The 15,398-nt window shown below is 48.2% G+C and overlaps 2 protein-coding genes across 2 annotated transcripts; both read right to left on the bottom strand.

Moving 5' to 3' along the window:
- Positions 1-510: 510 nt before the first annotated feature.
- Positions 511-6,170, bottom strand: LOC121856321 (filaggrin-2-like). Its single transcript, XM_042351798.1, has 4 exons — positions 5,929-6,170; positions 4,742-5,288; positions 3,895-4,530; positions 511-3,783 (listed from the first exon to the last, which is right to left on the bottom strand). The coding sequence occupies exons 1-4, from the start codon at positions 6,168-6,170 to the stop codon at positions 511-513; spliced, it is 4,698 nt and encodes a 1,565-aa protein (XP_042207732.1).
- On the bottom strand, positions 6,085-8,229 carry LOC121856378 (U-scoloptoxin(01)-Cw1a-like). The gene is made up of 3 exons (XM_042351911.1): positions 8,186-8,229; positions 7,379-7,478; positions 6,085-6,583 (listed from the first exon to the last, which is right to left on the bottom strand). Exons 2-3 carry the CDS (start codon positions 7,441-7,443, stop codon positions 6,349-6,351), a joined length of 300 nt encoding a protein of 99 aa, XP_042207845.1. The 5' UTR covers positions 7,444-7,478; positions 8,186-8,229; the 3' UTR covers positions 6,085-6,348.
- Between the last annotated feature and the right edge of the window lie 7,169 nt (positions 8,230-15,398).

The raw sequence follows: 15,398 nt of genomic DNA, 5'->3' as shown, positions 1-15,398 counted from the left end.
TAACAAAAGTCCTTGAGATTTACATCCTATAATGAACTATTTAACAAAGTAAACACAATTTGGCGAACAAAACACACACAACAAGAACTTTGAACTGAAAGACTCAACAGAGCCAGCGCACAGCACCAACACGCTCTGGAGGGGTTACAACACTAACAACTATAACACGCACTACAACACCGCCTTAGAGAATCCCTACAACACATAACATTACTGTGGGAGGTGATAGTGTCTTCACCAAACACGAGTACAGATGTTGGTTTATTTATGTTAGGGAACCGGATATGACGCGATCTGTGTACAAAATGAATACCAATAATGCGTTATGAGGTCGATTTGGTTACCGGAGCCCTGTATAGTGAACTGAGAGAGAGAGAGAAAGATTAAGTAAGGTCAAGATGGTTTTACTATTATAACCGATCATCTTGTATACAGACTCTGAACATCCAAGGCTCTAACACTAACAAACTGACAGACAGACTCGGGATCGGTAACAACTCTCAAGGTAACTTATATTTGACTGGAAGTACTAGGTCTCCAGGATAATTTATACTGGTTGAAAGGATTGACAGGGAAGGAGGAGGTCGCCGCGAAGGACTTGCGAGAGTTGTCAACATAGGTGATGCTGGGGACGTCACTTCTGTGATTGGATGGGAAGAAGACTCGTCCTAAAATTTGTTGTGAGGACGTCTTGGGTAGAAACTCCTTATTGTTCATCCTGCTGGTGATTTGTACTGAAGGGTGAAAGGATCGCCGCCCCGTAATCGACTCCTGAAGGTGACGTGACCGTGAAGTCTTCCGTCGATCCTCGGGGGGTACAGGAGTCACGTAGATTATGTGTTGGTCTCTGGCGACGTGACGAGTATTACGCGTTACGTCTCTGGCGGAGGGAGGGAGGTAGTGCTGTTCTAGAGGCAACACCACGCCCCCGGGAGCTCCTGACTGTATGCTGTTACTATCGATTAGGATAATAGGACGACCTTGCTGTTGGTTGACGCTGCCAGAGAGAGACGAGGAGAGAGACTGAGATAACGATGGAGGAACAACTGAGAGATTCGCTGACGAGGATGATGTTGGCGTAAGGGAGTAAGAGACTGACGCTGAAGGAGACGCAAAAGAACTAGACCCAGACGATGAGCTTGACAGTCTTTGGGTACCTGAGGCTGTGTTGGCTGGACCACTGGGGAAGACCTGAGGACCTGGAGAGGAACCTGTGTCTCCAGGTCTTGACGGGGATGTGATGGTGGTGTTGACCTGTGAGACACTGTTAACGGGAGGAAGATATCCCTGTTGTAGGGCCGACAGTTTAATGGAGGATGTTTTGTTCTGTTGCCTCGGGTCAGAGAATGTTAAGGTTCCCTGTTGATTGACAGATACCGCTGTCTTCTGTCTGGGGACGGTGATGGTAACCTGTCTCTGTTGGGTAATGGAAGACAAAATATTCTGTTGTCTCGGAACAGTGTAGGATGTCTGCCTCTGTTGAGAGATTGACGTTCCAGTAGACTGTCGTCTGGGGACAGTAAAGGATGTCTGTTGCTGTTGAGTGACTGCAGGAGACACGACTTCCTGTTTGAGGCTGTCAGTGAGAGAGACAGGGGCCGGGGAGACGGAGAAAGGCCCTTCACGGCTTGGAACTCCAGTAACAAATAAGACGGCGGCCTGTTGTGAACTGTCCACACTAGAGGGCGTGAATTCCTTCGTCGGCGGGACATACGAGGTCTCTAGAATAAGATCAGATCTCACACTCGACTCCCTGCCTGTAGAGACACCCCCACGCCCACTTGAATCAACAGGGCCAAAAACAGGCTCCGGGAGTGGGATATCGTAGCTGGGTGACGACTCAATCTGGCTGGCAACTATCGTATTCCCTCGAAGGTTGACTACATTAGTGAGAGAAGGGACAGTAAAAGTAACTCTGGGAATTTGGCTGACGCCGCTGGTGTGGGTATTAGTGGTGGATCCCTGGTCAATGGTAATAGGGGCGAGGCTGGGCACAGGGTTAAAGTTAGTTGATGGGGTGACGTATAAAGACCCACGTGACCCATGAATCTTCTCACTGCTTTGTATGATGATGTTACTCTGGACTTGACCCCGATTGTCCCGGAACTGACCTTGATTGCCCTGGGACTGGCCCTGATTGCCCTGGAAATGACCTTGATTGCCCTGGAATTGGCTCTGATTGCCCTGGATCTGTCGCTGAGTGCCTTGGACTTGACCCTGACCCTGACCTCCACGGACCAGTTCCTGAGTGGCCTGAATCTGATCTCGGCCTTGGAAGAGTTTCTGACTGTCCTGGATGACCTGATTTTGAGTAACCAGGAACAGTTCTTGATTGAGAGGATCACCCAATGTCCGCACTCCAGCCTCGTTCACTTCCTGTTTGTTCTGTGGTTGTAATTGGTTGTCCTGGTACTGATCTTGGTTGTTCTGGTACTGATCTTGGTTGTCCTGGTACTGATCTTGGTTGTCCTGGTACTGATCTTGGTTGTCCTGGAGGCTAGTTGATTCTTGGCTGCCAATAAGTAGTATGTCGTCGTCTGTAGCCACGGGTTGAAGATTTACTCTGAGTGACACAACATCTTTGAGACCTGCAGTATTGACCCCAGGACCTGTGTGACCTGCAGTATTGACCCCAGCACCTGTCTGACCTGCAGTATTGACCCCAGGACCTGTGTGACCTGCAGTATTGACCCCAGCACCTGTCTGACCTGCAGTATTGACCCCAGGACCTGTCTGACCTGCAGTATTGACCCCAGGACCTGTCTGACCTGCAGTATTAACCCCAGGACCTGTGTGACCTGCAGTATTGACCCCAGGACCTGTCTGACCTACAGTATTGACCCCAGGACCTGTGTGACCTGCAGTATTGACCCCAGGACCTGTGTGACCTGCAGTATTGACCCCAGGACCTGTTGGTAACCCTGTACCCGGGGTAGGATAGGTATATCCTCCAATGACCTGACCCTGACCCCCTCCAGTGACCTGACCCTGACCCCCTCCAATGACCTGACCCTGGCCGCTCCTGATGATGTTGGTTCCTTGGTTCAACCCCGCTGGGACCTGACCTGGCTCATAGCTGCCCTGATCTACCCCTTCACCTGGAATTGAATCAACTCCTCCTTGACCTGGACCTGATTGGAGGTCTTCTCTTGGACCTGATTGGAAGTCTTGACCTGGACCTGAACTAACTCCTCCTTGACCTGGACCTGATTGGAGGTCTTCTCTTGGACCTGATTGGAAGTCTTGACCTGGACCTGATTGGAAGTCTTGCCGTGGACCTGATTGGAAGTCTTGACCCGGACCTGATTGGAAGCCTTGACCTGGACCTGATTGGAAGTCTTGTGCTGGACCTGATTGGAAATCTTGACCCGGACCTGATTGAAAGTCTTCTCTTGGACCTGATTGGAAGTCTTGCCGTGGACCTGATTGGAAGCCTTGACCTGGACCTAATTGGAAGTCTTGTCCTGGACCTGATTGGAAGTCTTGACCTGGACCTGATTGGAAGTCTTGCCGTGGACCTGAACTAACTCCTCCTTGACCTGCACCTGATTGGAAGTCTTGACCTGGACCTAATTGGAAGTCTTGTCCTGGACCTGAACTAACTCCTCCTTGACCTGCACCTGATTGGAGGTCTTCTCTTGGACCTGATTGGAAGTCTTGACCTGGACCTAATTGGAAGTCTTGTCCTGGACCTGATTGGAAGTCTTGACCTGGACCTGATTGAAAGTCTTGACCTGGACCTGATTGTAAGTCTTGACCTGACCTGATTGGAAGTCTTCTGACCTGATTGGAGGTCTTGACCCGGACCTGATTGAAAGTCTTTCTGACCTGATTGGAAGTCTTGACCTGGACCTGATTGGAAGTCTTGACCTGGACCTAATTGGAAGTCTTGACCTGGACCTGATTGGAGGTCTTGACCCGGACCTGATTGAAAGTCTTTTCTTGGACCTGATTGGAAGCCTTGACCTGGACCTGATTGGAGGTCTTGTCCTGGACCTGATTGGAAGTCTTGACCTGGACCTGATTGGAAGTCTTGACCTGACCTGATTGGAAGTCTTGACCTGGACCTGATTGGAAGTCTTGACCTGCATTTGATTGGAAGTCTTGACCTGGACCTAATTGGAAGTCTTGAGCTGGACCTGATTGGAAATCTTGCCCTGGACCTGATTGGAAGTCTTGACCTGGACCTGAACTAACTACTCCTTGACCGAGACCTGATTGGAAATCTTGCCCTGGACCTGATTGGAAGTCTTGACCTGGACCTGAACTAACTACTCCTTGACCGGGACCTGATTGGAAGTCTTGACCTGGATCTGATTGGAAGTCTTGCCGTGGACTTGAACTAACTCCTCCTTGACCTGGACCTGATTGGAAATCTTCTCTTGGACCTGATTGGGAGTCTTGACCTGGACCTGATTGGAAGTCTTGCCGTGGACCTGAACTAACTCCTCCTTGACCTGGACCTGATTGGAAATCTTCTTGGACCTGATTGGAAGTCTTGCCGTGGACCTGAACTAACTCCTCCTTGACCTAGACCTGATTGGAAGTCTTGACCTGGACTGAACTAACTCCTCCTTGACCTGGACCTGATTGGAAGTCCTGCCGACCTGAACTAACTCCTCCTTGACCTGGACCTGATTGGAAGTCTTGCCGTGGACCTGAACTAACTCCTCCTTGACCTGGACCTGATTGGAAATCTTCTTGGACCTGATTGGAAGTCTTGACCTGGACCTGAACTAACTCCTCCTTGACCTAGACCTGATTGGAAGTCTTGACCTGGACCTGAACTAACTCCTCCTTGACCTGGACCTGATTGGAAGTCTTGCCGTGGACCTAAACTAACTCCTCCTTGACCTGGACCTGATTGGAAATCTTCTCTTGGACCTGATTGGAAGTCTTGACCTGGATCTGAACTAACTCCTCCTTGACCTAGACCTGATTGAAAGTCTTGACCTGGACCTGAACTAACTCCTCCTTGACCTGGACCTGATTGGAAGTCTTGCCGTGGACCTAAACTAACTCCTCCTTGACCTGGACCTGATTGGAAATCTTCTCTTGGACCTGATTGGAAGTCTTGACCTGGATCTGAACTAACTCCTCCTTGACCTAGACCTGATTGAAAGTCTTGACCTGGACCTGAACTAACTCCTCCTTGACCTGGACCTGAATGAACTCCTAGACCTGGACCTGGAGGTACCCCTGATTGATCCAAATCGGGGCTGAATTCGGTCCTACTTTCTAGTGGGGTAAATCCATTGAATCCAGGACCGAACCCATTGTCTTTGATGCTGTTACCGAGTAAATCTGGTGAGTCGAACCCGTCTTGTTCTGAACCTTCGAACCCGGCTTGTTTTTTCCTCGACCCAGACTGTCTTCCTCCAACGCCAGACTGTCTTCCTCCAACGCCAGGCTGTCTTCCTCCAACGCCAGGCTGTCTTCCTCCAACGCCAGACTGCCTTCCTCCTCTAACGCCAGTCTGTCTTCCTCCAACGCCAGGCTGTGTCTTCCTCCAACGCCAGGCTGTCTTTCTCCAACGCCAGTCTGTCTTCCTCCAACGTCAGACTGCCCTCCTCTAACGTCGGCTGTCTTCCTCCAACGTCAGGCTGTCTTCCTCCAACGTCAGGCTGTCCACCTCTAACGCCAGGCTGTCCCCCCCAACGCCAGACTGTCCCCCCAATACCAGGCTGTATTCCTCCAACGCCAAGCTCTCCCCTCTAAAGCCAGGCTGCCCCCTCTAACGCCAGGCTGTCTTCCTCCAATACCAAACTGTCCACTTCCAATACCAGGCTGTCCTCCTCCAACGCCAGGCTGTCTTCCTCCAACGCCAGGCTGTCCTCCTCCAATACCAGGCTGTCCTCCTCCAACCAGGCTGTCCTCCTCCAACGCCAGGCTGTCTTCCTCCAACGCCAGGCTGTCCTCCTCCAATACCAGGCTGTCTCCTCCAACGCCAGGCTGTCTTCCTCCACCGCCAAGCTCTCCCCCTCTAACGTCAGGCTGTCTTCCTCCAACGTCAGGCTGTCACCTCTAACGCCAGGCTGTCCCTTCAATACCAGGCTGTATTCCTCCAACGCCAGCTCTCCCTCTAACGTCAGGCTGTCTTCCTCAACGCCAGGCTGTCCCCCCAACGCCAGACTGTCCACTTCCAATACCAGGCTGTATTCCTCCAACATAAGCTCTCCCCTCTAAAGCCAGGCTGCCCCCCTCTAACGCCAGGCTGTCTTCCTCCAATACCAAACTGTCCACTTCCAATACCAGGCTGTCCTCCTCCAACGCCAGGCTGTCTTCCTCCAACGCCAGGCTGTCCTCCTCCAACGCCAGGCTGTCCTCCTCCAACGCCAGGCTGTCCTCCTATCTGTGGCGCATCACCAAAAATATCAGCGTTGATACTAAGAAGGAGGTCGCCAAGGCACACTGAAAACTGTACCACCAGACACACACGAGGTACTGCTGGCTGAACACGGTGCCATTGGGACACAGGAACGAGTACTGTCTCACGCGGCGTCCCTCAGACACGCAGATGTGGAAGACCTGACACTCAGCCTCCTCGTCAGCGTAGTAACCTGGTGTCTCCTGGTCCTCACACCTGTTAAAAGTCCAATGATGTGAGAGAGAGAGGTGGTGTTCTTCAAGGTTTTTGTTATTATGAACTTAAACTGGTGTTCTTAAGCTGAAGACTGGATAAGCTAAATACAGTCGAATAAGCTGAAGACTGACGAATAAGCTAAATACAGTCGAATAAGCTGCAGACTGACGAATAAGCTGAAGACTGATAAATAAGCTGAAGACTGCTGAATAGGCTGAAGACTGGCGAATAAGCTGAAGACAGAAGAATAAGCTGGACTGCTGAATAAGCTGAAGACTGCTGAATAAGCTGAAGTCTGACGAATAAGCTGAAGACTGACGAATAAGCTTAGAACTGGTGAAAAAGCTGAAGAGTGATGAATAAACTGAAAATTTGGCCGGAAAGCTGAAAATTTTGCAAGCTGATATAGCTACAAAGCTTCTATGTTGGCAGAAAGCTGCGAAGGTAACCAGAAAGCTTACAAATTGACCAGAAAGCTGAAAAACAGTCGAAAAGCTGATAAAGTCAGAAAGCTTGCAAGTTGGCCAAAAAGCTGAAAAATTGCCAGAAAACTTACGAATTGGCCAGAATGCTGAACAACTTGCCTAGAAAGCTGGATAACTGGTCAGGTAGTTGAAAAAATTTACCAGAAACCCGAAAAATAGTCAAAAAGCTTAAAAATTGGAAGAAAGCTGAAAATTGGCCAGAAAGCTTCCAAAAATGACGAGAGCTGAAAAATAAACAGAAAGCTAAAAAAAATGACAAAACTGAGAAATTTGGGCAGAAAGGTGAGGACGTAACCTGTTGGGTACTCACCTGAAGCTTGTGTCGGGCACCCGGGAATAGGTTGGGTAGTCAGCCCCGGCCACGCCCACAATCATGTCGTTATCTTCATCTTCCAAGTTAATGATGTCAACTGTGGGTATGACAACAGAGATGTTATGTTATGTTATGTTAGGTAGTATTTATAGATTTGATAACTATTTTTACTGAAGCACAATGAACAGTAAAGATGAACAAGGAAAATGTTATAGTCAAGAAGGTCATAGGTCAGGGGCCCCGATGGCTGCCAGTGGATGTCCCCAGGTCAGTGTCCAGATGTCCACACGTCAACTACAGGTCATTTGAGGTCACGTTGGCCCACTGGCTCACCTGAAATTCTGATACAGGTCAACAAGTCAACTACAGGTCATTGGGTCTAATATACCTGACACTGTACTTAACACCTTCACTTCCTCAACTGTAAAGTCAGGTACCCATTTACAACTCGGTCGTCAGGTGCCCCGGAGCGAACCACCAACCAACTGGGTCGTTTAGGAGAGTCCCCGGGGATCGACATGACCAACTCAATCTAAAGTTATCATTATATTAATAATTTTACTTCATTCCCAATATTTTTTTCATCGTAAGAAAGTTTTTATTTGTATCATTTATCACTTAAGTTCAATAAAGTTCTAAGTTAATATTTTGTTTTAAGTCCAAACTTCACGTCCAATTAAGTCTCCTGACATCATTGTTCACCTGAGGTCCGATGATATCACTTTTTACGTAAACGATGATGTCACCGAGTACCTGATGTCCTATGACGTCACGCAGTACCTGTTGGGGAGGACCTGGACCTACCTGCTGTAAGTGCGTTGGAGACTGACTCATCCTCGAACTGACCCGTGACCTGGAGGATGAAAGAGTGAGTGAGTGAGAGAGAGTAAGTGAATGACCCTAAACATTTGGTCTTCTGTTCAGTTTAATTGTGAACAAAACAATCAATCAAATTAATAAACAACAACAACAAAAACAAGGGAAAAATACTGAAGTGGATGACACAGAAAACGAAGTGAAAATTTACCCGTGACTAAAGAAAACTGATAAAACTATAACAGAAAATGACAATAACCGATAAATAACCCAAAAGGGAAAATAAATAACTGAAGGAGAAAGAGAAAACCACAAGAGTTAAAAGAGAAATTAATAAAGAAGATGATATAGAAAACGGAATGGGGATTAAGGTGAAACTAAAGAAAACTGACGATTGTGAAAAATTAATTATAAATTGAAAGGAAAAGAGAGAGATCACAGGTACTAGACGTGGCACCATTGTATAGACTCAACTTACAATGTAGGCAACGCAGGCAGCAGGACAACCAACAACATGGCTGCTGTGGAAGAGAGAGAGAGATGATTAATATAAAGAACACACGTAATAAATATACATATACATAAGAAAGGAGAAGGAGAGAGTACAGTAAAAACATGACAAAATTGAGATGATGGTAGATGTATAGTACAGGTAGATGGTAGATGTATAGTACAGGTAGATGGTAGATGTATAGTACACCTGTTACCTTAATTAGCGTCAACCAACACACACACAGGAAGTACGGCCAGACATAATTCACCAACAATTACGTAAAAAAAAATTTCCGACTTCATAAAGAGAAAAGCGGAAGTTATTTAATGTTTGGCCGAAATAATGCGTTCAAAATATATAGGGTAGGGAGGCCAGGGGTAGGTAGAGGCCAGGGAAGTGGGAGGCCAGGGGTGGGTAGGGGCCAGGAGTAGGTGAGGCCAGGGGAGGTGGGAGGCCAGGGGGTGGGTAGGGAGGCCAGGGGTGAGTAGGGAGGCCAGGGGGTAGGTAGGGAGGCCAGGGGTGGGTGGGGCCAGGGTAGGTAGGGAGGCCAGGGGTAGGCAGGTCTGAAAACATTTAGTGTTAGTGGGTCGTGGTCACCATCCCTCAGAATATTAAGAGTACCGTACACACACACCAACGATATATCTCACCCAGAAAATTACTCCGTGTTTTTATCTCACTGGTGGAGACAGACAAACTTACAGACACAAGCCTCACCCTCCTCCTTTCACCTCCTCCCCTTTCACCCCCTCCTCCCCTTTCACCCCCCTCCCCACACAAAAACAACTCCATTCCCAACCATTAACCCAAATGTATACAGCGTTTTAGTTACGCTGTGTGTGTGTGTGTGTGTGTGTGTGTGTGTGTGTGTGTGTGTGTCACGCTAATAAAACACTATAGTAATCCTGAGGTGAAACAACACACTCAGCGCCATTTGTTGAATCTCACCTGAATTATCGTGTATAAGTAAATTTAAGTAGATCTAAGTTAGTGGATACAGGTGGATTTAAGGGGATTTAAGTGGGTCAAAAATGAAAACCTATCCTTCACACCTACTACAACAACTACCACCACCACATACAGCTAGCATGATCCATGATATATTGACCAATGAGAAAGTCAAGACATACCTAGACGCGGAGAGAGAGAGAGATGTGTTTTAATTACTCACCCGCCGCCATTACCCTGGGGCGCCCAGGTAGGATCATCCCTTAACGAATATCTGTAAGGAAGAAACATTCACATTATTACTATACATAATCTGTTAACACAAGTGATAGGTTAGGTTAGGTTAGGTTAGGTTAGGTTAGGTTAGGTTAGGTTAGGTTAGGTTAGGTTAGGTTAGGTTAGGTTAGGTTAGGTTAGGTTAGGTTAGGTTAGGTTAGGTTAGGTTAGGTTAGGTTAGGTTAGGTTAGGTTAGGGTCACACACTTTCAGTAGATATAATACACAAATCTCTCCTACTCAATGACATAAACAATAGAGTTTGTTTGTCTGTAAACACACCTTGCTTATACACAAACAAGGTGATACAATTCACTTGTAAACAAAGACTGAGGTGAAAACTGGGATCACCTGAAGATTAGCCCCCCCGTTTATTATACTACACGATGATTAAACAGCCAAACCTAACCTAACCTAACCTAACCTAACTTAACCTAACCTAACAACCTAACAACACTTTATTCTTCTAAAATTAAATAACATAAGATAGAGACTAATCACCTCACGGTAGACAACAGGTAGAAAGCCACTAGACATAAACAGGTATTTTTATTAGCAACAGGTGTCCCGTTTACCTGTTGGGGGTGGTGAGGAGGAAGAGGATGTAAGAGCAGAGGGAGAGAGTGAGGGTAAGAGGGCGGAAGGAGGGTAGGAAGGGAGGGGAAGAAGGACAGGAAGAGAGGGAGGGAAGGAGAGAGAGAGAGAGAGCTTCGAAATCCTCTGAAGCCCCCCTCAGCCACACTCCTACATGAGACAATAAATTTTCCTTGAGTCATCGTGGGTGAGATGTCTCTAAGATGACTCTGGTGAGAAAGAGAGATTTATGAGACCTACGTGAGAGATCTCTTTATAGAACACTGGGGTATCTCTCTCTCTCTCTCTCTCTCTGTCTCTCTCCCATTTCCCTCTACCACAACTACAACCACAACTACCACCACAAGTACCACCATAACCACTATTACCACCATCTCTCTCTTTTCAAACGAGAGAAAGTCGCTTTAAAATTCTTTACAACAACATATTTGACTTAAGTAGCTACAAATATATATACGATCTGAGAGAGAGAGAGAGAGAGAGAGAGAGAGAGAGATACATGCACACAGGCAGCCAGACAGACACACATACAAACAGTCAGATATATAAAATAACAATTAGACAGACAGACAGGTATGTAAGCAGACACACAGCAGGCCAAATAATGACCCATCCGTGACCTGTACCCTGGCACGGTGCCCACAACATACCCTGCGTCGAGGAAGAGCCAACCTTCTGGGTTTTATCTCTCAGATGCATCGGTAGCTCTATGTGTGTTGGGTTTATTGTCGGTATGTGTCGGATGGCCCTATGAATGCTTATTGTGTGTTGGTAGAAGATGTCGACTGACCCTCTCTCTCCTTCGGTCGGCCTCAGGGAACGAGAGCATCGGTCCTAAAGCCGACAACAGCTGCAGATATTGACTATGAGGCAACAGTCACTGAGAGCCGCGGCTCAACTAACTCAACACAGCCAGGATAGCTTCTTATGTATTAGGATATTTAACATTAAGGTAATAAAATGGCCGCGAAGGAATGGCTATTGGGGGAGGCTGAAGGCCATCAAAAACAGTAGTAGTAGTAGACAGGCAAAGGTTAAGTGGTTATTGTGACGGTGGTGGTGGGCGCCGTGTATGTATGTACGTATGGTCAGCATGTTCACTTCGCAAGTACACACACACACACTGTCACCATTACTCTTCTGAAAGGGAAAGTTACTTTCAGGAGCCGTAGAGGCGAAAGAACCCAACCAGGTGCGTGAGAGAGAGAGAGAGAGAGTACTTACTAACGTAATAGTCAAATGGAAATACTTTTCTAAAAGTTACTTTCTTTGTTAAAGACCCAGATGGTGTGGGGAGGGGGAGCATTAAACCTCTCCAAGCTTTCTATGTTTTAGCCTGAGGGGGAAGACGTGTGTGTGTGTGTGTGTGTGTGTGTGTGTGTGTGTGTGTGTGTGTGTGTGTGTGTGTGTGTGTGTGTGTGTGTACCATATTAATAACATTTTTCTATGGTTGCATCAAACGGTAAACTAAACACTAAAACTTTAAATAAAAACTTGTATAAATTATAAATAAAACTTTATTAATTAATATCTAACTTAAGTAAGTTTAATTTATATTTTCTAATATATAATGGTAGAACGGACCACCATGACCCGTGTATGGTAACCTACCATGACCCGTGTATGGTACACCATAACCCGTGTATGGTAACCTACCCACATGACCCGTGTATGGTAACCTACCCACCATGACCGTGTAGTAACCTACCCCCCATGACCCATGGTAACCTACCCCTTGACCCGTGTGTAACCTACCCACATGACCCGTGTATGGTAACCTACCCCCCATGACCCGTGTGTAGTAACTCACATGACGTGTTGTAACCTACCCACAGACCCGTGTATGGTAACCTACCCACCATGACCCGTGTATGGTAACCTACCCCATGACCGTGTATGGTAACCTACCACCATGACCCGTGTGTAACCTACCCCATGACCCGTGTATGGTAACCTACCCACCATGACCCGTGTATAGTAACCTACCCACCATGACCCGTGTATGGTAACCTCCCCCATGACCCGTGTGTGGTAACCTACCCCATGCCGTGTGTACCTACCCACCATGACCGTGTGTGGTAACCTACCCACCATGACCCGTGTGGTAACCTACCCACCATGACCGTGTGGTAACCTACCCCCATGACCCGTGTGTGGTAACCTACCCACCATGACCCGTGTGTAACCTACCCACATGACCGTATGTAACCTACCCACCATGACCCGTGTGTGGTAACCTACCCCCCACCCGTGTGTGGTAACCTACCCCCACATGACCCGTGTGGTAACCTACCCACCATGCCCGTGTATGGTAACCTACCCCGACCGTGTGTGGTAACCTGCCATAACCCGTGTGTGGTAACCTACCCACCATGACCCGTGTGTGGTAACCTACCACCATGACCGTGTGGTAACCTACCACCATGACCCGTGTAGTACCTCCCCCCATGACCGTGTATGAGTAACCACACCATGACCGTGTATGGTAACCTACCCACCATGACCCGTGTATGGTAACCTACCCACCATGACCCGTGTATGGTAACCTACCCCCATGACCGTGTGTGGTAACCTACCCCCATGACCCGTGTGTGGTAACCTACCCACCATGACCCGTGTGTGGTAACCTACCCACCAAGCCCGTGTGTGGTACCTACCCACCATGACCGTGTGGTAACCTACCTACCGTGTGTAACCTACCCACATGACCCGTGTGTAACCTACCCCCATGACCCGTGTGTGCCCACCCCCCTTGACCGTGTGTGGTAACCTACCCCACATGACCCGTGTATGGTAACCTACCCCCATGACCGTGTATGGTAACACCATGACCCGTGTATGGTAACCTACACCATGACCGTGTGTAACCTACCCCCATGATGACCCCGTGTATGGTAACCTACCCACCATGACCCGTGTATGGTAACCTACCCACCATGACCGTGTATGGTAACCTACCCACATGACCGTGTGTAACCTACCCCCCATAGACCCGTGTATGGTAACCTACCCACCATGAGCCCGTGTATGGTAACTCACCCCTACATGACCCGTGTATGGTAACCTACCCACCATGACCCGTGTATAGTAACCTACCCACATGACTTGACCTCGTGTGTGGTAACCTACCCACCATGACCCGTGTGTGGTAACCTACCCCATGACCCGTGTGTGGCCTACCCCCATGACCCGTGTGTGGTAACCTACCCCCCATGACCCGTGTGGTGTACCCATGACCGTGTATGGTACCTACCCCCATGACCCGTGTATGGTAACCTGCACCATGACCCGTGTGTGGTAACCTACCCACCCATGACCGTGTGTGTGGTAACCTACCCCACCATGACCCGTGTATGGTAACCACTACCCCCATGACCGTGTATGGTAACCTACCCCACCATGACCCGTGTAGTAACCTACCTACATGACCCGTGTATGGTAACCTACCATGACCCGTGTGGTAACCTACCCACACATGACCCGTGTGTAGTAACCTACCCCTGACCCGTGTGTGTAACCTACATGACCCGTGTGTAACCTCCCATGACCGTGTGTGGCTCCTACCCCCATGACCCGTGTAGTAACCTACCCCACCATGACCCGTGTGTGTGCACCTACCCACATGACCGTGTATGGTAACCTACCCACCATGACCCGTGTATGGTAACCTACACCCCCATGACCCGTGTATGGTAACCTACCCCACCATGACCCGTGTATGGTAACCTACCCACCATGACCCGTGTGTGGTAACCTACCCCACCATGACCCGTGTATGGTAACCTACCCACCATGACCCGTGTATGGTAACCTACCCCCCATGACCCGTGTATGGTAACCTACCCACCATGACCCGTGTATGGTAACCCACCCCACCATGACCCGTGTGTAACCTACCCACCATGACCCGTGTATGGTAACACCGTGGTAACTACCCTACATGACCCGTGTATTAACCTACCCACCAACCCGTGTAGTAACCTACCCCCATGACCCGTGTGTAGTAACCTACACATAACCCGTGTATGGTAACCTACCCACCATGACCCGTGTATGGTAACCTACCCACCATGACCCGTGTATGGTAACCTACCCACCAATGACCCGTGTATGGTAACATGCCACCATGACCCGTGTGGTAACTACCCACCATGACCCGTGTGGTAACCTACCCACCATGACCCGTGTGGTAACCTACCCCACATGACCCGTGTGGTAACCTACCCCATGACCCGTGTATGGTAACCTACCCACCATAACCCGTGTATGGTAACCTACCCACCATGACCCGTGTATGGTAACCATGGTCATCTACACCACCCATGAACCACAGGGAGAGTGAGAAAGACTTAACAAACAACTTTCCTTTTCATATACAAGTATGTTTACTTTCTCTCATGACGTCATAACCCCAGCATGTATGAGGTCTACCTTTATGTATACTTGCGTGTATAATATATGTATAACTTATCCTTGTTTGTATACATATTGGGTCAGTATCCCTTGTTTGTATACATATTAAGCTGCGTTAGTGAGCACGTAAAATATTTGTGAGTGAGTAATGGTTGAGAGAGAGAGAGAGAGAGAGAGAGTAAAGATATCTCACAGTAGGGAAGGCAACAGCCACCAAGCACACGTGAGACAGACGGACAAAGGCAAAAGAGAAAGTGAGGGAAAGTGAAGGAAATATTTAGTAGGTGAACCAGTGAGAGAGAGAGAGAGAGAGAGAGAGAGAGAGAGAGGTATACCCCACAGGTTATATTTATGACCAGATGAGGGCAGGTATGCTGAGAGGTGCATGAGAAACAAATATACTACCCAGGTATATCATTAAACATAGTGAATATGTTAACGAAGGTATACAAATATGTCTGAAATATTAAAGAGTATG

Source organism: Homarus americanus, unplaced genomic scaffold (assembly GCF_018991925.1).
Source record: "Homarus americanus isolate GMGI-L3 unplaced genomic scaffold, GMGI_Hamer_2.0 scaffold48220, whole genome shotgun sequence".
Taxonomy (NCBI): Eukaryota; Metazoa; Arthropoda; class Malacostraca; order Decapoda; family Nephropidae; genus Homarus; species Homarus americanus.
The sequence above is the reverse complement of the archived record's forward strand: the minus strand, read 5'-3'. Positions and strand labels throughout refer to the sequence as shown.

Excerpts from the sequence above, each read along its gene's own strand:
- LOC121856321 (XM_042351798.1), bottom strand. The coding sequence starts at position 6,170 with ATGTTGGAGGAATACAGCCTGGTATTGGAAGTGGACAGTCTGGCGTTG. Across the intron at positions 5,289-5,928 it reads GCGTTGGAGGAGACAGCCTG|CATCAAAGACAATGGGTTCG; the intron begins GTATTGGAGGAG and ends ACTCGGTAACAG. Across the intron at positions 4,531-4,741 it reads CAGGTCTAGGTCAAGGAGGA|GTCAAGGAGGAGTTAGTTCA; the intron begins GTTAGTTCAGGT and ends AATCAGGTCTAG.
- LOC121856378 (XM_042351911.1), bottom strand. The coding sequence starts at position 7,443 with ATGATTGTGGGCGTGGCCGGGGCTGACTACCCAACCTATTCCCGGGTG. Across the intron at positions 6,584-7,378 it reads GTGCCCGACACAAGCTTCAG|GTGTGAGGACCAGGAGACAC; the intron begins GTGAGTACCCAA and ends GACTTTTAACAG.